Source organism: Gymnogyps californianus, chromosome 2 (genome assembly GCF_018139145.2).
Source record: "Gymnogyps californianus isolate 813 chromosome 2, ASM1813914v2, whole genome shotgun sequence".
Taxonomy (NCBI): domain Eukaryota; kingdom Metazoa; phylum Chordata; class Aves; order Accipitriformes; family Cathartidae; genus Gymnogyps; species Gymnogyps californianus.
In genome coordinates this window covers 164,472,177-164,493,390 of record NC_059472.1, presented here as the reverse complement: position 1 = coordinate 164,493,390, position 21,214 = coordinate 164,472,177, and the positions used below count along the sequence as shown (strand labels likewise).

Below are 21,214 nucleotides of genomic sequence, written 5' to 3'. Positions count from 1 at the left end.
ATAAATTAATTCATACAGCTCTAACTTTGATCAGGGTTGACAAAGCGCTGTGTACTTTTATAACATATTTTAAAAATTTTTTTATGCAGTAAATTTTCTACCAAGCCCATTAGCAAGTATTTCACTGCCGCTCCTTCCCTTCACTAAAAATGCATGCCTAAATTGGTTGACTGCATATTTACCTCAACGGCCCAATATTTACTTTTGAGTCAATGTTTTATCACCTTTCAAAAAAAAAAAAATGAGGCCGATTTGTCGTTAGTATTTTGAAAAGTGAGGTCGTGATTCAGGTAAACTTGATTATAGATGTAGTTTTAAAAATCTCACCTGTTTTTCATCCAATCCAAGAGGAAAAACATCTATGTTAGGCAAACCACTGGAAAAAGAGTGTCCAATAGCTGAACCACCGAAACACAGGTGATCTTGGCTTTTGTAACGCTGGTGCTGACTTGCTGTGAGTTTTTAAGCAAGGTGGGCAGCTCCATTGACTGAAGGAGTATTTAGGTGCCCAGTCCCCACTGATTTCAAGCAGAGTCAGACACTGGGATTTAGTCTCCCGAACAGAGGTATCCAGCCTCAGTTGGGATGTCCTAGGGTATCCCTCTCAGCCAACAGCTTTCACTCCAGGGGACACGGGCCTGTGTAAATCGTGTGTTGGATCTGCCAACCCCAAACCAGCTACCTCATATATATTAAGCTCTCTAAAACAGTACTAGATACTTAAAAGCAAACAAACAGTAAGTTTGCTGACAACACCAAGTTGGGTGGGAGTGTTGATCTGGTTGAGGGTAGAAAGGCCCTACAGAGGGATCTGGGACAGGCTGGATCGATGGGCCAAGGCCAATTGTATGAGGTTCAACAAGGCTCGGTGCTGGGTCCTGTACTTGGGTCACAACAACCCCATGCAACGCTACAGGCTTGGGGAAGAGTGGCTGGAAAGCTGCCTGGCAGAAAAGGACCTGGGGGTGTTGGATGACAGCCGTCTGAATATGAGCCAGCAGTGTGCCCAGGTGGCCAAGAAGGCCAACAGCATCCTGGCTTGTATTAGAAATAGTGTGGCCAGCAGGACTAGGGAAGCGATTGTCCCCCTTGTACTCGGCACTGGTGAGGCCATACCTCAAATACTGTGTTCAGTTTTGGGCCCCTCACTACAAGAAAGACATTGAGGTGCTGGAATGCATCCAAAGAAGGGCAATGAAGCTGGTGAAGGGTCTAGAGAACAAGTCTTATGAGGAGCAGCTGAGGGAACTGGGGTTGTTTAGCCTGGAGAAAAGCAGACTCAGGGGAGACCTTATCACTCTCTACAACTGCCTGAAAGGAGGTTGTAGCGAGGTGGGTGTTGGTCTCTTCTCCCAAGTAACAAGCGACAGGACAAGAGGAAATGGCCTCAAGCTGCACCAGGGGAGGTTTAGATTGGATATTAGGAAAAATTTCTTCACTTAAAGGGTTGTCAAGCATTGGAACAGGCTGCCCAGGGAAGTGGTTGAGTCACCATCCCTGGAGGTATTTAGAAGATGTGTAGACATGGCACTTAGGGACTTGGTTTAGTGGTGGACTTGGCAGTGTTAGGTTAACAGTTGGACTCGATGATCTTAAAGGTCTTTTCCAACCTAAATGATTCTATGATTCTATAAACAAACAAACGAAGAGTGGGATGTATCTCATCTCACTCAGTGGGACACATCTTCATTTTAGCTAGGTAAAAGCTGTACGTTTAGTCTGAACTGATTTTTACCATTCCTTCTAGTCCACAGAGAGCTAGCGAGCATCAGCCTTGAAGGCTTTCATCCCACTTCACTGACTGTAGTTGGACCAGTTCAAACTAAAATACCTACTATTTAGCTGGAGAAGGTCAGTGATGTGTGAATTTAATGTCTAAAGACCTTTAACTGAATCATCAAGGTCAACAAACAGACTCACATTGGAGGCCGCCTAGTTTATGGCTCATTTTCCACATTAACTAAACAAGTAAATAAATAACCCAAACAATCACAGCAACCCTGCTTCTACCTCCCTAGTGATAACACTAATAACCCTCACATATCACAGCCGTCATTGCTATAGGGTAACAAAGGCAGCCAGAATAAAAAAAAAAAAAACAAAAAAACCACAAAAAAACCACAGTTTTGGGCATCATTAGGAAACAGAAAAGTGTGTCTTTTTTTGTTGGTAGGTCATCAGTTCAGCTGCCATGATGGTGAGCAGGGCAACAAGTTCAGCTGCCTTAATTCACCTCCCAGCTGATAAAATGCTCATGGCTGAAAAGACCCCTCAAGAGCTGTGAGTCTTGCCTGCCAAGGGGGATCTTCCCTGGGATGAGAGGCTAAGTAATTCTCCTTCCTTGGTGTATTCCTCCTAGAAAAACTTGAAGTAGACTTTATAGACAGCTTGGTACAAACTCAATTTACTTCTCCCCCAGCTCTGTTTTTTTGCTGTGTTGTTTTGTTTGTTTTTCCCTGTGGAAAAAGCAGAGATTTTGGGCTTTGGCATCTTTCACTGTAGCGGGCAACTGGCCACGCAGACATGGGGCTGAGGACTACACTAATTCACTCTTCCCATCCAAAAAGTGGAGATAAAGGAAAAGCACGACCAGCTTTGGTTAGCTAACATTAACATCAGCTAGTGAACAGTAATCCAGCTTCCTGGGCATATCCATTGTGGGTGAAGCTGGAACTCAGTAAACCTTCCTTCGCTAAGCCCTCCTGGCATGCCCAAGATACCACGTAAAAATTGTGGTGGGTTTGTTAGGGGTTGTTTTTCCTGCACACACTCTGAAGCCCTGAGTAGAAAGACGAAGGGAATGTTTTTCTGGATGTGATTTCCTGCAGCAACTCTCACGTGGAATTATCCCCAAAGTCTTTATTAATGAGAGTTTTCCTTCCCGCCGGATCCCAACAATTGTTAGAGGATTACCGCACAGTCTGCTACTGCAAGAAAGTCATTGTGTACACTCTTTAATTAAATACAATTCAAAGGATTGTCACAGACTGAAGGAGCCGCAGAAATGTTTAGTCTCATCTACGCTGTCTGCCATTAGCAGGGCTAGGCTAACCACAGGCCAACTCCTTTGCTCACATGGCAGCTCCTCAAAGGCAGGTGGGATTCACAGAGAAGCCCCAGCTGCAGGTAAGCAGGAGTACGGGCCCACAAGAAGTGATGTGAACCTCAGTACCTCCCTTTCTCCTGATCCCAGAGTGTTCCTGGGCTCACCATATGGAGACTCCAGCAGAGATGGGGACTAGGGTGACCACAGTGATAATAGGATTTGGAGTCAAACAAGGAAGGAATAGAATTGAAAAGCCTACAGATTATGAAATCACATCCCTCACCCCCTCCCAGAGCCTACACAGTAGTGACACATGGGTACACTGCTAGTTATCTGAATGAAAATTTCTTATACCATTACTACCTTCACAGAAGCTATGGGAAGGTAGTAATGGCATAAGACAAGAGCATCAGTTTCTATAACTGGACTTCAGTCACTGCTCTAGGTGGAGATGGAGTTTCTTAACCCTTTTTCATGTGGACAGCAAAGGAAACGAAAGATTTTAGCAGGCAAGTCTTATTTCAAGCCTCAGTAGCATAACCTGAAGGAGCTACTTCTGGCTAGTTGCCAGAAGAGCTCACCATTAATTTCAGTCCAGGGGCTTTCATTTATGCTCATTAGTTGTAGGAACACAGGACTGAAGGAACTTCTCATGCAACAATCTTGGCTTTGATTTCTTCCATAACTTCATTCAGCTTTGTCTTAAAACCAGATTTTCAGATTCTTTTTAGTTTCTTCCTTTTGAACATCCTCAGGAAAATGCAGTTTTATTCCTAAAACCCCTCTGAGTGAGCCAAAAAAATACTGTGTACAAGTTGAAGAATAAGCAAAGAGAGCAGACCAAAGGAAGACACCGACACAGGATTTTTATCTATATTGATGGGTAACACAATTTCCAACAATAACACTGTCAAACTTAAAAGCTGCAAAAGCTCTGGTGGTCTTGAGGAAAAAAAAAAAAAGTATTTATAGAGTATCATAATTATTTGCTCTTCTAAAGGACCTTTGTCTAAGAATCCAAAACCATGTTACAAATATGTCATGACAGCATGGGGAAGTAAATGTTAGATACCAGTAATATAGACGTAAACTGAGACGAAGTTCAAAACATACTAAACACCCTGTGTGGCCTTTGTAGGATCAATAAAGAAGGACTTGCAAAACCAATGTTTTTTAAGCAGAGGCAAGCTATATTCTGCTATGACCTCTACTCATGTTGTAAATACACAACTCTGCAACCAGCCATCAGTAAGGGACTCTCAGAGCACGGGTAGCAGCATGTGTCCCTAGGAGACTTATAAATAAAAGAGGTCCAGGCAAATACCCAAGTATCCTGACTCTCACTTCGCTGTTCAAACCACTCCATTTTATGCTTCTGCCAAATATAATCATGCCAATAACAGATCTATCATTTGACAAGGAAAGCAGATTTTTTTTCTGGCTCATCTAAGCAGGCCCTGTTAAACAAAGGCAACTTGGCCAAATCAATCCAGCAGCTTGGAGGCACGGAGACTTCATTTAGTCTGATTGTCCCCTTTCTGTGTGAGGGGTTGGAAGATCAAGGAAACATGTGCAGAGTGTTTTGCAAAGAGCTTGGAGAACCAGAAGGAAAGGGAAGCTGAGCAGCTGGGTTGTTTAACTCCTTAGTGACAAGCTTGTATATGCCTCTCTTGGAAAGCAGAGCTGAATTAGGGTCTTAAGGAAGAAGTGACCCCCTGGCACTGGAGTAATGACACACAGCAATTAAAAGAGAGGCAGCACTTGAGTAAACTCTCACAACTGAGTAGGAGAGTGCTGTGATGGCTGGGTAAGCACATTTAGCTCCTTACTTTAAATTATCGTCTAGAGTAGGTAAGCATGAATTTCCTTTCCAGGAAGCTCAGACGAAGGATTGGAATTCAGGCTACTGCAGAAATAGAGGGACGGTGCAACACTGAGATCAGTGGTGTTTAGATCTACAATTCAGAGTAAAGAGCAAAGTGTTATAATATCTCTCTTATGGTGGAGAAAAAATTAAGCAAGGAACAATAGTGATTATCCCAAGAGTACACAGGGGCAGGAAAGTAAGGAAAGAAGTGGACTCCACTACCTGACTTCTGTAGAAATTGGAGGGCAGCAAAGTAACTTGCAGTTTTCCCTGAACTACTGGTTGCTGACTGCTTTTAATTTCCTTTTTCCTTCGGGTCTAAGGAGTAGAGCCTGGTTGAGGAAAAAGCTGCTCCTTTTCTTAAAGATTGTTCAGAAACTTAACTACTAAACTGATCAAACCTTCTGGAGGAAATTCACCTCCAAAGCTTCTGCTCAGCCAATTACAGGAACAGCAGAAATACAAAGGAAATGCAGATCCAGAACTGCTTGACCCCCAGGACACAGAAACATGATTTGGGGATCCATGCACAAAAAGCACGTGTCTATAATGTAAATGTCTACTTCACATTGATCATCCTTCCTCACCTGAGGAGAGAAGCAGGCACTTTTAGGGCATGAGTCACTTCAAACTAAAGGAACTGTCTGAAATAGGTTAGAGGAAGCTTACCCTATACTGCTTCATCCGGGAGCCTTGGGCAACTGGCTGAGGGGTGGATGTCTACACTGCAAATATCTAAAGTTAAATGAGATAAAACCCACAGACCTGGGCTCATGTCTAAACTGAATGATTCCCCTCCAGACAGCCCCATCCTTCCCCAGCGTACTCCAAGATCCAAGCCTTCTCTATACGCAGGATCCCTATAGAGAAGTTGAGTGAAAGACTAGTAAGTGCTCTAATTTGTTTACAGGTTGTGTTGTTTTCAAGACATATCAACTTTGAAATGCTGCTATTCAAAAAAGGTACTTGGCTTCCGGAGAATGTGCAGGTAACCTGTTAATACTGTCCTGAATTGCTGCTCATCCAGCACCGAGTCATCTCCTGAGTAGCCACCTCTTGACTGCTGGGCACAGAAGAAATGGCCCCTAATTCAACTGCAGGCTCAGAAGGGAGTAAAAAACCCTGAGTGGATGTCTCAGCAAAACCTGTGAGTTGCTTGTGCTCATTCCTGTCTCCTCTGTCCTGGGCCAGATCCTAACTCCTGACAAAGCCTCCATCCATCCAGCTCTGATTCTTGCGCTGGGCAACCACAGAGGGCCCCCATCCAGTCCTGCCTGCTCTCCACTGCATCTCCAGTTCACTCCAACTGTGGCACCAGAGTCTTGTTTTCCTCCTGAAACCAACCCAGATGTTACCATCCACCAGGTCCACCTGCCACAACACTGAAGATTTGGACTGAACTCAGATCTGCTCAGATGGCCCCAGAAAGTTGTACGGCTTTGGGTGGGGTGCAGAGCAGAAGGGGTTCCCAAATCCGGAGCAACGGAGACTGGCAGTTTGAGCAACGTCCTGGAGAGTCCATGGGCACGTAAGTGGGCAGTTCAGTGCAGAGGCTGTGACAAAATAAGAGTTTGATCGAAATCACAGTGAAGTCCCTGTGGTTTCTTTGCTGCCCTGCACGTTCTCAGTCATCCCCTAGACCTCTCCCACTGCCTGGGAGCTGTGTACACATGTCATGTACACAAAACCTTTGGCAAACAGGACCCCACAAACCTCCTGCAAGGCTGGCTATTGGATATTATTTATAACCAGGGAGCTGGATAAAGCAAGCTGGATGTTCTCTAGTTCTCAGAAATACTGCAGTGGTCTGGTTTGAGGAACAATAGTTTTGGTTAGCAACATGGGCAGCTCCTTTTAACTTTTAGGGGAACTGAAAGCTCTGAGAATGTCTAGAAATCCAGTGTTATTCCACCATCAGTAAAGGGCTGGAGTGGCTGACACCAGGCTTGCCCACCATTCAGGCTGGAAACCCTCACAGCTGCAATAAGCAGCAACTTCACCTGGAGCTCTGGGGCTGTCTGGAGAGAGTGCGTTTCCCGTGCACAGCTTCTCACTGCAAACTCAGGTCTTTTTCTTTTTTTTCTTGCACTCAGGGCAGGACTGTGAACAGCAAAGTGGCAATGTTACAGAGCAGTCTAGCAGCCAGTGTCCCTGGCATGGCTTTTCCTAGGCAGAGCAGGCACTTGGAAGCTCAGTGGCAGCTAGCAACGTGGATGAAAGAGGGCGTTTGGCATTTACTGGGTCCCCTCTCCTTGCTCTAGCATAGCAGCCTTAGCATCTCTAGATGAACAGTCAAAACTGAACACATTCAGCATTTGGAGCACTCGGTGCCTGAAACTTTCCTGAGCTCACCGAACAGTAAATTACTTTAGGACATGGATCTTCCAATCTTGTGATCCAGCAATCATAAGAAAAAGCAAATGGGGTCAGAGCGCAGGTTTGTCAAGGTCAGTACCACTTCCCCAAGAGCAACCAGGAGGAGATAAAGGAACAAGAAACATAGAAATCCTAAGAAAAAAGACCTGCATATAAGAATCCTTCCTATGGTGTACATCTTCCAGCAGTCACCACAGCGCCTTTCTATAATACAGCTGGTGATAAGGTTTTAACCTTCTTGGCTTCAATATCTTTTATTCAACCAACATTAGGACCAATTCCAGGATGATTTTACTATTCATACATCACTTCCCATCCTGAAAAAGTGCCTCTAACAGGGCTTGTTTGTGCCACTATTCAAATCTTTCTATTGAAATCCAGGTACATGCCTGGAACAATCTATAAATGCATCTCATTTCAAAGAGTTCACTTCAAAAGACTGATTACCTACAAGGGAGAGTACAAAAAATACAAAGTTGTTGGCAAAAGATGAGTTTGGTTCATTCAGAGATCAGGAAGAAATGAATCTTCCCTCTTTCAAATGAAGCAGAAGTGATTCAGTCAAGGCTCTGGGTAAGGAGCTTTATAAAGCATCCTTTATAAAGCATCAGAGCTCTCTATAGAAAGATTCTTCACAGACAGTCTGAAACATCCAGGTGTGTCTTCCAGGAAGAAGAGCCTACTGGGACGAGCTCCCTACCTAGGCTGTGTTGCAGAACAAAGGATCAAGTCATTGTTCTCAATAACGAGGGAGTCAAGAGTACCCCAGTGATTTGGAGCCACTGCAAGCACAAGAGCTGCCATCTTCGACAAATCAGGACAGGGCCATCCTTCCCTTCTTTGGATGAGGATGGAAGGAAGCAAAAGGGCAGGTCACTTGCTAAAACGCATGAAGGAGAGCAAGGTTAGGACAACCACAGGGAGCACTGCTGCCATGAAGAACAAAGATTCACAAGAATGGGGAAAACCATGCAGAGAGCAACTGAAGAGATCCTTACCTAAGAGAGGGCAGGATGGACACATGGACACAGCCTTGATTTAGAAGAACAGAACATGCTGGAGATCACTGTCTGGTTGTCCAGAGCTCTCCTAGAGGAAAGCTGCTAATTACATTTATGTCTGGGAGCTTTGGCTTCAGATGTTGTTTTTGATAACCCTCACTGTGCCCGATGGCTAGTCTACGTAGAGAACATAGTATATCTGAGCAATTGATAAAGAGGAACATATTCTCATCAGGACTTAGTGGACTGACTGAAGATGGAGATTTTAGGAGGGACTTACATTCCTGGAGGAGCCAGTAAACAAGAGCTGAAACTATCAGCATTCACCCTGCACAGTTTTGAGTGGTCTGTGTGAAGGATCAGTACGAAAACATGGGAATAATTCAAAACGTGGTTCCACTCTTCCTGGCTGAAAGGGACTTAAAGCTACAGGTTAAACAGGTTGTAACATGAGCCTAAAAGCCTTAGGCACACACAAAAATTTAACAAATACAACATGACACACACTCACACATGCTGTCTAAACCAGGCATGCATGCAACACTTCCACCTGAAGAGACCATTGATGTCTTCCCAGGAGCCTGAGGGTCACATCTAATTTCTCTGACAGCCCCAACCACCTTCCTCTTAACAACACTCGGAAAAGACTCAAGATCCCAGAATGCAAGGATGCTGTGACAGGGCTGCATCTCAACTATCTTCACTTCTGCTGAGTACACAGCTGAGTGTCAAGTGAAACAGATGATCAAAGTGAAGTGTCAGATGCTAGAAATATCTGCATTACAAATCAAAGCAACCCGCTAGCAATTTCCGTGTATTGAACACAGCGAGGCTTGGCCAGGAAAGAGTTTACCAATGGCTTTAAGGAAGCAAGGATCTCACCCTCTCGCTTTCTGCAGGACCCGGCCGTCCCAGCTTGGCTGTTAGCTACAGCTTTGCTTCCCGTCGGTCCCTGAAGCAAAGTCAACTCGCAGCTGCCTTCCACTGTGCAACTAGATTGTGATGAACCGGCTATTCAGGCAGATAATTAATTCTACTTTATTGCGCTGGGCATTTTCTTTTGTCATTCCTTACCGGCTAACAACACAGATGGGGGAAAAAGCTTAGAGGGAAGATGTTTCTGCTTAGTCTATTTAAAAGGGAAATATGCAAGGGCACAAATGACAGAGAAAATGAATGCTTAGATGGCAAAACCAAATCTTAGCGGTACAGTATCACCAGACCTCTCTCAGGTGATGCCACTGGCTGTAGATCTCAAAATGTTTTACAAAGGTAGTATCCCTAGCCTCTTTTGACAGATGGAGAAACCAAGGCAGAAAGCCCAAGATCATCCAGCAAGTTAGTAACTAAAAAAACCAAACCAAACCAAACCAAAACAAAAACAACCCCCAAAAACCCCAACCCACAAAAAAAAAAACCACAACAAAAATGTCAGGTTGGTCTGGCTGCCTCCCAAACCTCCTTCCTTATACCAAAGATAGACAAAAGCAGTCACGAAAAACCCTAAATACTTCACACTCTGTGTTACCAGCATTTGCATGTCTCTAAAAGACATTTCCATATGTCAGTGTATGCTGATGTCCACCTCTGTCAGACATGTCCTGCTTTCTATGAAATATTTAAATGTTCTCCTCAAAATATCCTGGTCAGCCAGCAAAGAGCCAACAGAAAAAAACAGAATTCGGATGGAAAAAAGAGTGGGAAAGGAGTCGGCCCTTGTTCCATGGGAACAAGAGAAAGACTTCAAATCTCACTTTAGGAATATTGGATATGAGGAAAATAACAGATTAGATAATTAGGAAGATAAAACCTGAAATGGACATTAGGAGTGATCAGAATACCTGGGCACAGCGGCTGATGGCTCTGGAAAGAAAACGATGTTTAGAGCAGTACAAGGAGGAGCAAACCTCTGAGCACTGCTAGAAGTCTAGCCTTTGCTGTAAAGACCAACTCAGCTAAGCAGAAAAAGTCTTTCAGCAATATGAATAAAAAGAGAACAACAACAGGAAAAAAAGTGAGATTGCTATGCAAAATGCTGAAATTCAAGCCAAAACTAAACATAGCCCCAAAGAAAGGAGAAGTCACATGCAGCCCCATCCCCCACTTCTGGTCACTGGCTTCTCCAAAGAATTGGAGGTAAAAATATAATTTTACTAATACAAAGTGGAATAGTTACACGTGGTGAAAATGATTTAGCTTGAATAATTGAGAAGAACAGGGCTGACTGTGAAGGCAAACAAGGGTATGGAAACTGTTATATATGAGGTGAAAGCCACTCAAAAGAGAACAACATGCTCAGATTGTATGGTGGGAGTGGTACCATCTGGCTGAAAGTCAACAAATGTAATGCTTTTTTACATGTAGGAAGGAGAGGAAAAAAGATCCAGACAGCTATCAGCAAGTTAATCTCAGCACAAAAGTACACAAGACTTGAATACCACTTGAAGGAAAGAGTAATTGAAAGCACAGCAGCAAACAGAGATTTGGATAAAATACAAAGTGTGGTTTATCAAAAGTAAATCGTGGCAATGTAACCGATAGCTTTTTTTTTTATAAGGTTCCTGGAGGGTTTTTTTGGAGAGAGGAAAATCAGTGGATCTAATCTTTCCTAACTTCAGTAAACAGATACAGGGATTAATACAACTGGAAGGAAACTAAGGAAGTGGCTAGTGTGAAGACTGCAGGTTAGGATGAAGGCAGAAATACAGAGCCACAGCAAAGTCTGCAGTGGTATTAGTTAAGGACCCATTGGCTTTATTAAAGATGGAATGAAATGTAGTGATAAAAAGAGAATAGGAAAGAGGGAGCGACCAACAAAAAGCTCCATGAGAATCTGAAACCTCTGCTGGAAATGACAGAGCAGAAGGACCTGTTAGCTGACTGAACTTGAGGGATGCTGGACCACACAAACCAAAGCTACCCGACTAAAATATTATAGGCAACATACTTTTCTCCACATGGTCTCTGTCTCCAGCAAACACCTCTTAGGGCATTTTCTGAACATCCTCATAGAGGGCAATGCTCCTTGGTGGCCTCAGTGAGCAGGGTGGTGCAGAATCCGTCACACGTGTGCACACACGCCTGCAAATGGCCAATGCAGATCTGCCTACAACTAGAGATGGGGGCAAGAACCCTTAAAAAGCAAGAGAGAGGGATAATTTAAAGGATGATGATGGTGCCTCTGGATTAATCAGGATTAATCAGCCCTTTACAGCCACCTCCTCCATGCCTTAGCAGCCCCTACCTGCCCGGCAACTTCTCATCCAGAGCGTGATCTTTCCTGGCTCCTCTCCAGCATCCCTTGATGCTGTGTGCTTGGTCACATCAAATCAAGAGACACCAATGATACCAGATGGTTGCCGCAGAAACTGCAGTCCTGCAGGTTAGCTACAATAATGCTGGAAAGCCAGGAGGAGGAAAAAAAAAGAAAAGGAAAGGAAAAAAAATAAAAGAGAGAGAGAGAGAGGAAAAAAGCAACTAAACCCAACTTTGGTTGTGGGGAAGAGAGTATGAAACCAAGGCAAAAAACATTTTGCTGATTCCCCAAAACTCCTTCAAGTATGTAAACTGAATTAGTTGAGAGACACGCAGCAGCATGCTGAGCAGCAAGAGTATCAGCGAGAAGCACAGGGAACATCTACTTCCACAGCATTCACCTCTAGAAGGGTGAAAGAGAGGAGAAAAGGAAAACTGCTGTGAAGAAGTCAGCTCTACCTGTTGCTTATTCATCCTTTGTCTTGTGTGCCTTTCAAACACTGAATATAATATGGGATAACAGAAGTGGAGGCTTTCAGGTGTCCCTTTGATTTCACTGGGATTTCAGTTCTCAAAAGACCTTATGAAGTGGGGTGATTTCAGAGTGACACTCAGCTCTTCTGTGCATACATAAAGAAACACGGCTCTGCACGAAGCCAATAACGAGAGTGGTCATTTTTGCTAATATAGCCTAGGAATCTACTGATACTCTCTCAGTGGTGCTGAGCAATGATTTCGGGTGTTGACAATACAAACGTGAGACAGTCAGATGCTCTGGCAAACTGAATGCAAGAGCCTGAGCCCCAGAAAAAGCTCAATCCTGTATTAGTGACACTGGTATCATGCCTCCGGCTAATAACACAATCATGGCCTGATTAACTAATTCTCTCCACTTGTAAGTTGGTGGAAGTTCATCCAACATAACAGCAGAGTAACATAGGTGTGAGTTATCCCTTATAATTATTGTTTTAACAACCTGTTCAGTAGTAAATGTATAGTAAAGGTATATCCCAATATTGCTCAATGCAAGGAGTCAGCAGAGGCATCCTGGTGACTGCAGGAGATCAGGTAGTGCCTAGTGTTACCTAATCATCAAATTACAGAAATGTTGGCTGGAAGGGATCTGTGGAGCGCGCTGGTCCAGCGTTCAGCTTGAAGCTGGACCAGCACCAACGCTACTCTTGCTCAGCCACAAATTTCTCTAGCCAAGTCTTAAAAACCTCCAAGCATGGAGATTGCACAACCCTTCTGGGTGACTGTTTCGTTGCTGCACAACCCTTGTAGTGTAGAAATCTGTCTTATTTGTAAGTGTTCTTCAAATACCTTTTGAATACAACCTTGGGGACAACATAACTTGAGCTCAAATAAGAGCCATACCACCACATTTTATACAGCAAAAGGTCATCTACACTGTTAGGTGTCCACTTTCCACCTTTAAAAATAATAACCAAGAAATTTGCATTGGGAGGCGGTAGCCTTTTTGCAGGGAAAATTGTAAGACACAAACTTCCAAGTTGATAGAAATCTCTTTGACTGAAACAGCCAGGATTTCACCTAGTTTCCAGATAGCTGACACAATATACATCCTGGCTAACCAACTCGGCAAACATTGAGAATGGCATTATAAGAATGATTAAAGGTCTGGAAAACCTGCTAGTGCCAAAACAAAACATCCCAGCCGAACTTTTAGAGAGAGAGGAAGAAAAAAATTCTAATCAATTGCAACCAGCAAGTGCCTAAACCATAAGAAGATTTCCTACCAAGGATATCTATTTAATGTGGGGAAAAAAAGGCTTAACAAATGCCTGTGACTGAGTTCTCTAATGAGACAAATTAGGATTAGAAGTAAAGCATTGCTTGGGAATGGTTTAACACTGACTGGCATGACTTACCAGAAGAGTCTTTCAGGACTGTCTCTTCAAATCATTCGGGTCTGTTTGTACCGCAGGTCCCAAGCAGAAACTAATGGTTGGGGCTATGCAGATGGTCAAACCAAATTTCACACAGCCAAACAGATGAGCTCCAGGGGTCCCTTGCAACCTCAACCAGCCTCTGATTTTGCGTGAAAATGATTTCAAGTTGGCCAAGAGAAAAGGGAGCAGGTGCAATTCTTGGGATTCTTCTTTTAACAATCTAGATATCATGTTCACAGATCGAGGGCAAAGAAAAACCAACAAAGATTAGGAGGGTCCATAAGGGACCGACTATTTTATTCCCGTGTGATATGTAAGAAGCCCCAGTAATGGTTTCTGACAAGCTTTTGTCCCGTCCTTTGTCAAGTGTCCCCAGTGACAGAAACTCCACAGTGTCCTTGTAGACCCTAATCAATTCCTAGGCTTCTCTCTGCTGACCATCAGAAAGATTTTGTCTATTTTGTGAAACACTAAATTTCTGTGGCTGCAATTTCAGGCCCAAATTCCTCGTTCTACTCAGACTGGTTATGGAGAACAGATTTTTGTCTCCCTCTTCTTATTTGCAGTAGTTTTTTCACATACTTAAAGACAAGTTGTGATTTCTCCCTTCAGTGTTTTGTTTTCCAGAATAAACATCCCCAGTTCTTTCAGTTTCCCCCTCCACAGCATTTTTCAGACCTTTTATCATTCCTCTGGCCCTGCCTGGACTCCAGCTTCTTGAAGGGCTTTTACCCCAAACTGGATACATCTGCTGCAGTTAAAAGTCTATCAGGGATCACTTGCCTTTTTTCCTTTAACCAAAACAAAAGTTTGGTTTCAGTTTATTGTTGATGTTACTTGCAGCCTAACACAATCAGCAGCCAAACGTAAGAGAGGTTGTCTACGTGTTCAGCCCCTCCTCTGAACCCTTGACATGGAAAACAGACTAAAACAGGCAAAAAAGACTGAGAAATTCTGATTTTGCAAGTGGAGAAGAGAAGCCCACAAAGTTGAGGAGGACAAAACGTTTCATCAGGAGCAAGAACCAAGAGTAACTCTTCCAAATCCCTTATCTAAGTCTTAGTAACAAAATCACCTTTCAACAAATTCCAGTAATATCAGTGCAGCCGGGGAATGCCGCATTCCAATGAACTTTGTGTTGCAGTCACAGCTGAACAGGAAAAATAAACTGCAAGCAATAACATCATCCAGGAAGAGAAGCAGAAAAGCTATCAGAACTCCCTAAGTGCCACAAGAGGTTCCAGTATCTCTTGGATATATACATTCTTGTTGAAATAGAAGGGTAAAAATACAGCTTTGCCCTGCAAAATCAACAGCAATTGATAAAAAAAGGCTTCTTAAAGAAACCCAGCATTTCCTCATTTTAGTTCCTCTCCATTTATACAGCCCAGCAGCTCACGTGCACACACATGAACCTCACAGAGAGCTCCCCAGACAGGCGGGCTTCACAGCATACCTGGGACTTTCCTTATTATAAATAAGGATTGTATTGCCTTCAAACATCACGAAGCTTGAACACTGAAGGAATGGAGGTAACCAGGGAAATGATTCGGCAGAGGAGGCATCTCCGTCTGCTGTGGTTTTACTGTTTTCCCAGGGTTTGTACAGCTGACCAGGAACCAGTCAGCCAACAGACCTTGACATCATCCCTTAAACACAATCACCCTTGACATCTGAACCTTTCTGTCCCTGAACGCTGCATCTGTCTGAGGGGGACACTGTTAACGCACTACATTACTGCTCTTGAAAATGCTCTTTTCCACCCAGACCTGTCTCTGAGATTTCAATATCACTAAGCATCGATGTGAGCAGTGCAGGTCTCTAGGGAGCTGTGGACAAAGCTGTACGAGATCTCCCTGGAGCAGACGTGGTGCACCTACCACCCAAGACATTGCACTCCTTGTTCCAACACAGGCGCTCACCAGGTAGGCATTAGCTCTGGCCAACACTCGCGCAGCTGCAACGCTTGCTCTTCTTCCCAGGTTGCTGATAGCTTCTCCAAGCATCTGACTCCATCTGAGATGGCTGTAGCTCCTCACGCTGTGCCCCTCCTGCCCAGCTGCCTGGGCCCTTTTAGTTCATTTGTGATCCATGATATTCCTTCACCCTTTGCCTACAACAACTTCACGTGAGCGATGTCTTGCCTGGTACTTTAACAGCAAGGTGTAAGACCTTCGCCTGCAATCCCCAGCCGACACCACTGTCTTGTTAGGGTATTAATTCAGGATGCAACTGGAAATAAGATGTCACCTCCTAAGCCATCCATATGCACAATGGATGACTAACGACGAGTCCAGCCAAGTGTATCCATCCAAGGAGGATAAATCTCACAGCCTCAAGAAGCTCTGGATGTATGTAGAGATGAAACTGTACAAGCAGATGCCATTAAAAGTCCCTCTGCAATAGCTCAAGCTGCTGTCAAAGTTTCTAGGCACAAAATGCCTTAGGGGTAATAACCACAAAACCCAAGCCATCCTAAAGCAATTAAGGTGCATCATTGAAAAATAAAAATAATAACAATTAAAAAAATCCAGTTCCTCTTCCCTCCTCAAGTTTTATCTTGAGCAGAGGTTTCTTGGCCACCTTACAAACTCCTGGAAGTCGCAGGTTTCCCACAGAAGTCATTCACCACAGTAACAATTCAAGCATGGACACACAACAAATGTATTCCAAGAATTTTCTAAAAACATTAACTGACAAAACCCAGCCAAGTTTTTAAGCTTGCCATCCAAGTCACATGAATAGGAACATATTCTATAAACACAGACGTATCTCTAGAAACAATGATACCAAACAGGAGATCCCCATTTGCATGTATTCTACTTACTGAAAGCTGAGTTTAATATACGGTACGTTTCTTTTTCTTCTCTGATATTATTAATTGTACTAACCATAAAATTGTTAATGAAACAGCATTTAAATTGTTCCTAACGACGTTAAAACTATCTCCCTGCAAAATGAATGAAGTTCCCCTCTCAGATCCTCTCTGTGAACTGCGGGAAATTTCACTGCACTGATTATAATGTTTATTAAAAGTTGATTTTTGAGTAAACAATTGTTGTAGCAAACTGATTGCTGCACTTATGGGCTCTTCTCCGTTGATCCTTCACACCTTTTCAGGGAACGTATGCCTACACTTTCAGCATGATGTCATTAAGATGATGTTATCTTTTTCCCACCTCCAACTTCTGATCGATGTCTTCCAGAAAGCAACTCCAGCATGTTGTGGTACCCTATTAAAATATCCCCGTTGTCCCCCAAATTATGCTTCTGTAATAAAACCTGTCTTCATTCCTCTTGTGATCTGTGCATCCTACCCGTCACATAACCTTCTCCTCTTAATGGCTGGGCACCAGCTCGATGATGGGGTACCTCCTCCTTCACCACCTGCCCCTGGTTATCCTATTTGCACGCAGTGCTGTGAGGCAGGTCATGGTTCTTCTGGAAGGACAGGTCAGGCAGCCAAAGAGATAACGATCCAAGCCAAGCATGATTTCCCAATCCAAATGATTAACTTTGAGTAAAACCTAATCTCAGTTCAACTATGAATTAAAAGGGGGAATCAGAAGTGAAAATGAATAAGTAAACCAACAACCCAAACCCAGCAATATTTACTAAATGGAAGAGAAATACAGATGAATAAATATAAATGATGTATCATGAAGCTTAGAAGCATTATATGGGAAGCTCAAGACATCAGGAAAAATCTGCAGCTGGTAAGAATAAGAGATTAATGAGAAGTTACTATTTTCAAGGGGTTTTTTGTTTCTTCAGTTGTTTGGTTTTTGTTTTGGTGGGTTTTTTTGGTGTTTTGTTTTTTGTTGTTTTTTTTTTTTAAACAAAAGCATTACAACAAACAAAATCTTACAGATGGTACAGCCCAGTAAAGTTCATCATGTGATTTTGATCCGTATTTGGAAAGCAGCAGGGCAATGTGCATGTCTCTGATGATGAAGAGGAAGCTTCTTCCAGTTCATTAGTAACACAGCCAGATGTTAAACAACATCTATGAGAGATAAACATTTAAAATCAGCAGGCCTGGATAACTTGCACCTACGAGCACTTACAATAGCTGGCTGAGAAGGTCGATTTGAATACAGCCAAATGCAAAAGCTGCACTCAAGAAGGAACAGATTCAGCAAAGACCTCCAGTATGGCAGCCTGAATTCTGGAAAAGTAGTAATGTGGCGGAGGATTTGGGGATTAAAAGAGGTAAATAATTCAGCATGAACGCCCAGTACGTGCTGCTGAGAAAAGGCTAACACAACCGTTTGCTGTATAAACTGAACAGCAAGGAAGAACAAGAAGATAATACTCCTTTTCTACATGGTATTGGGAAGACCTGTGCTGTGACACTCATGTCAGGCATTTTAAAAGGGCAATAAAGACCAAGGGAGGGTGTGGAAAGGAAGCATAAAAGCAATTAGAGGAGCTTTGCATCCTTCTAGAGCAAGACCGGATGTCCTCACTATAACCTTAATCTCAGTAGACACTGGGCACCTATGTTTAGGCAACTCAATCAGAGGTTGAAGGTCTTCAGAGGTACTCTACTATAAGGCAATTCAATCTAGCAAAGAAAGCCACAATGGGATGCAAAGTGGAAACCTATGCAAATTCATAACTCTCTCCATCTCAGATCCTGAAGAGTTCAACAAAATGTGAGTTATGCTTTATCAGAAACATGTTGTTGGACTCAACTTAATGGAGGTAACCGGTGAAAATCAGTTGCTTTCAATAACTAGCCAAATAAAATAATCTACCCTTTCCATCAGGGATTACTCTAATCTTAATATAGCTACAACTGCACAGACTTTCTGGGTTTCTGATGTCAGATCTTGGCCCAGGCACTGAGACGTTACATTCCACTTGGATTTTCTCAAATAGCTGCTGGCCTCTAATCATGGAAGCCCACTTGCTCTTGCTGCTGTATGTTTAGAAAAAAACACATTGAAATAATGCAGTTTCAATAACATTCTGAACTTCAAGAGGAGGAAATGCTGCACAGAAGTCCTTACAAACTCCACTTCAGGGGCACTCCTGTTTGATTAACCTCTTTTTGTTAGAAAAAGCCTGATCAAGGTCTAAATATCCACATCATGAAGCAAGAAGAGACAATGCAAAATCATATTGATACTGCTGGAGCCACTGGGTGCTGCCAATTCCCAAGGTTTCATCAGGAAACTTGCAGTATTTTCCCTTTGTCCTGGCATGGTTAGTAAATTCCAGCCAACAGACGAGTAGCAGCAGCAGGCTTCTAGTCATCTTGATTGCACAGAAAAGAAAGATACCAAACATCTGTAATCCAGGAGGCAAATAAATGAGAAATTCAACTTTTTCAGAATTGTTTCATGATTTTTGCTGCTGGTTTTGCTTCTTTAGCTTTTGGGGTTGCCAAAAGTGACTAGCAGCTATTGGTATTTCACCAGCGCAGACTGGTGACGTCAAGCTGGTCTCTGTACACACACGAATAGACACAGATATATCGCAACTCAAGGCAGAACTCATTTGTCTGAAGTTTGCTGCCCAGTCCCACATGAAATACTCAAGCAGAGCTGGGAGAGCACGTGGGCTGGCTGGTATGAGAAAGGGCATATGGGAGACCTGTGCCCTCTGCACAGGCACCTGGGAGCCCCAAGCTATCTGAAATGGCGCCAGGCCCTACCCACGAGCAGCTAAATCAAACCCCAAAGCTCCAGTGACCATAATGAAATGACTAGAATTAAGACGCCTTAATCTGCAAACCAGTTCCACCTTGGGGACATTTTTACAGCACGAAAGGAGGGTCTGCATCCAGTTCTTACTAACGGATGAAGGATGCTGGGAGTCTACCTGTCCTTTGCATAACATCTTCCTCTGTTCTAGTGCACAGGAGAAAGAAATCCATCTTGAATGAAGGAGCTGTCCTGCTGTTCCAGGGAGGAGACACCGTTCTTACTTTTCTTTGCTGTCTTCTGGTCTTCAAAGCAGGGACATCCATGTCATCAGTTCTGGGTTTGCTGGACCCTCCAAGCCCAGGCTTGGAATACTCAGCCAGGGACACAGCGAACTCTGGCTGCATCTGCCAATTACGAACTATTTGGACGTACTTCACCTAATGAAAACAAACGGATTGTGCAATTCGTGTGACTGTAGATGTGCCGTGGGACTGTGTTTCAACCCACTTGCTGGCTTAGGTGCCCCATCTGTATAAAGGCGGGTTGCACTGTACATGGCTTATCAGATTTATCTGGGTGTTAATCTGGGAACACAGACCCAGAACACATCTGCAGCGCTGGGATTTCACAACCCAATTGCTTTACTTTTCCTGTGAAGAGTTTAACCTTCTCCCTGAGGCTCATCTGTGGTCAGAGCTGAAAATGCATCTCAGTGGCACAACCTCATACTGCTATGGCAGAGGTTGCTCCAGCTGCGGAAGATCTTCCAGACAAGGCAGTGCAGGCTATTGCCAACAGGCATCATGTTTGAGGACAGGAGCCTAAGAAGGTCTTCCCAGCTCCACAGCCTACCAGCTAGACAAGTGAAAAATGAGGATATTCTGTTCAGCAGCCCGTGCCTGCCCACCGCAATGAAAAATTGTGTTCACCATCATCTGGTTCTTGCCATTAACTTCCCTTAACTGGGTTTCCTGCCTCAAGGGGTTGCTTCCTGCCCAGAACATCCCATTCCCAGCCCTGCACACATTACCGAGGACTGCTATTTGTGGATGAGAATTTATGGCACTTTGACATAGCACACAGCTGGAATACTTTCAAATCACACCGAAACTGGCACCGGGATACAGCTGTGCTGTGCATCCCTCATAGGTTTATCAAGCTATGAGTATTTCTCAGAGAAAGTGGCTTCTCTAAGCGTGGAAGCGTTGCTTTGTCTCTTCATTTCATTCCTAAATTCTCAGGCTCAGGATCAAGGGAATCACACAGAAGACACAGCAGTGGCACAGGGTGAGGAAAGAGAAGAAGCAACAAAGCCTAAAATCAAATCTTAGTACCTTATTACGAGGCATGTAGTTTAATATAAAGCCTATTATTTCAATAATCATAGCTGCATTTACCGTCACTTGTAACTGATGTGCTTTATAGGCTCACAAGACTGCAGGCGAGGAGGGAGCGCTCAACCTTTCCCAACCTGGGCAAGGAGCCATCCACTGCTGCGCGCTCCCAGCACGCCTGTCCAGCTACACATCCAAAACTGAGCCTTGCAGAGTGCTTTAGGGAAATGAAACTCAACGATCCTGCCCCATTTATTTATAGCAACACGCCAGACTATAACTGTGATTATATGGACTGGAAATACTCTTGTGGGTGAATAAATGAAATTAAAAAAACACTTAAAAAAATAAATCTGTAAGACCTTTGAGCGTTCTGGATGGTGTTTATCACCTTGCTGTATTTCTGGTCCAGCTGCTCTTTTTGTAGATCAGCCTTTGGGAAAGATGTGTCATTCATATCCTCAGTGATACAACTTGCTATCAAACAGCTGATACTAGAGTTATTTGACAGCAGCATCTCATGCCACAGCTAAACAGCATGACCAGATAAGACCAAACAATGTAAGTGAACAGAAGAACACCTTTATTTTCTTCTAAGTGTACACTCATTTTCTATAAACATGGCTAAGTGTGCCCTAGATTTAGCCCAGCACCAGCTCCAGGCTTTGCTCCACAAAATTAAATGCAGCATATGAAAGGGCTAGAAAATAGAGGGAACTGCTTTCCTCAGCATCAGAGTACATCAAAACGTACAGCTCTTCTCTGAAC

General features: G+C 43.5%; 1 protein-coding gene across 1 annotated transcript in view; it reads right to left on the bottom strand.

Moving 5' to 3' along the window:
- The window catches only part of LOC127012711 (vasoactive intestinal polypeptide receptor-like), a 98,800-nt gene extending 77,897 nt beyond the window's left edge, over positions 1 to 20,903 (bottom strand). Inside the window, exons 1-2 of the mRNA XM_050890945.1 lie at positions 20,838 to 20,903; positions 19,394 to 19,549 (exon numbers count right to left, since the gene is read on the bottom strand). Of these exons, the coding sequence (XP_050746902.1) occupies positions 19,394 to 19,549; positions 20,838 to 20,903 (222 nt within the window). The remainder of the gene's footprint in view (positions 1 to 19,393; positions 19,550 to 20,837) is intronic.
- Between the last annotated feature and the right edge of the window lie 311 nt (positions 20,904 to 21,214).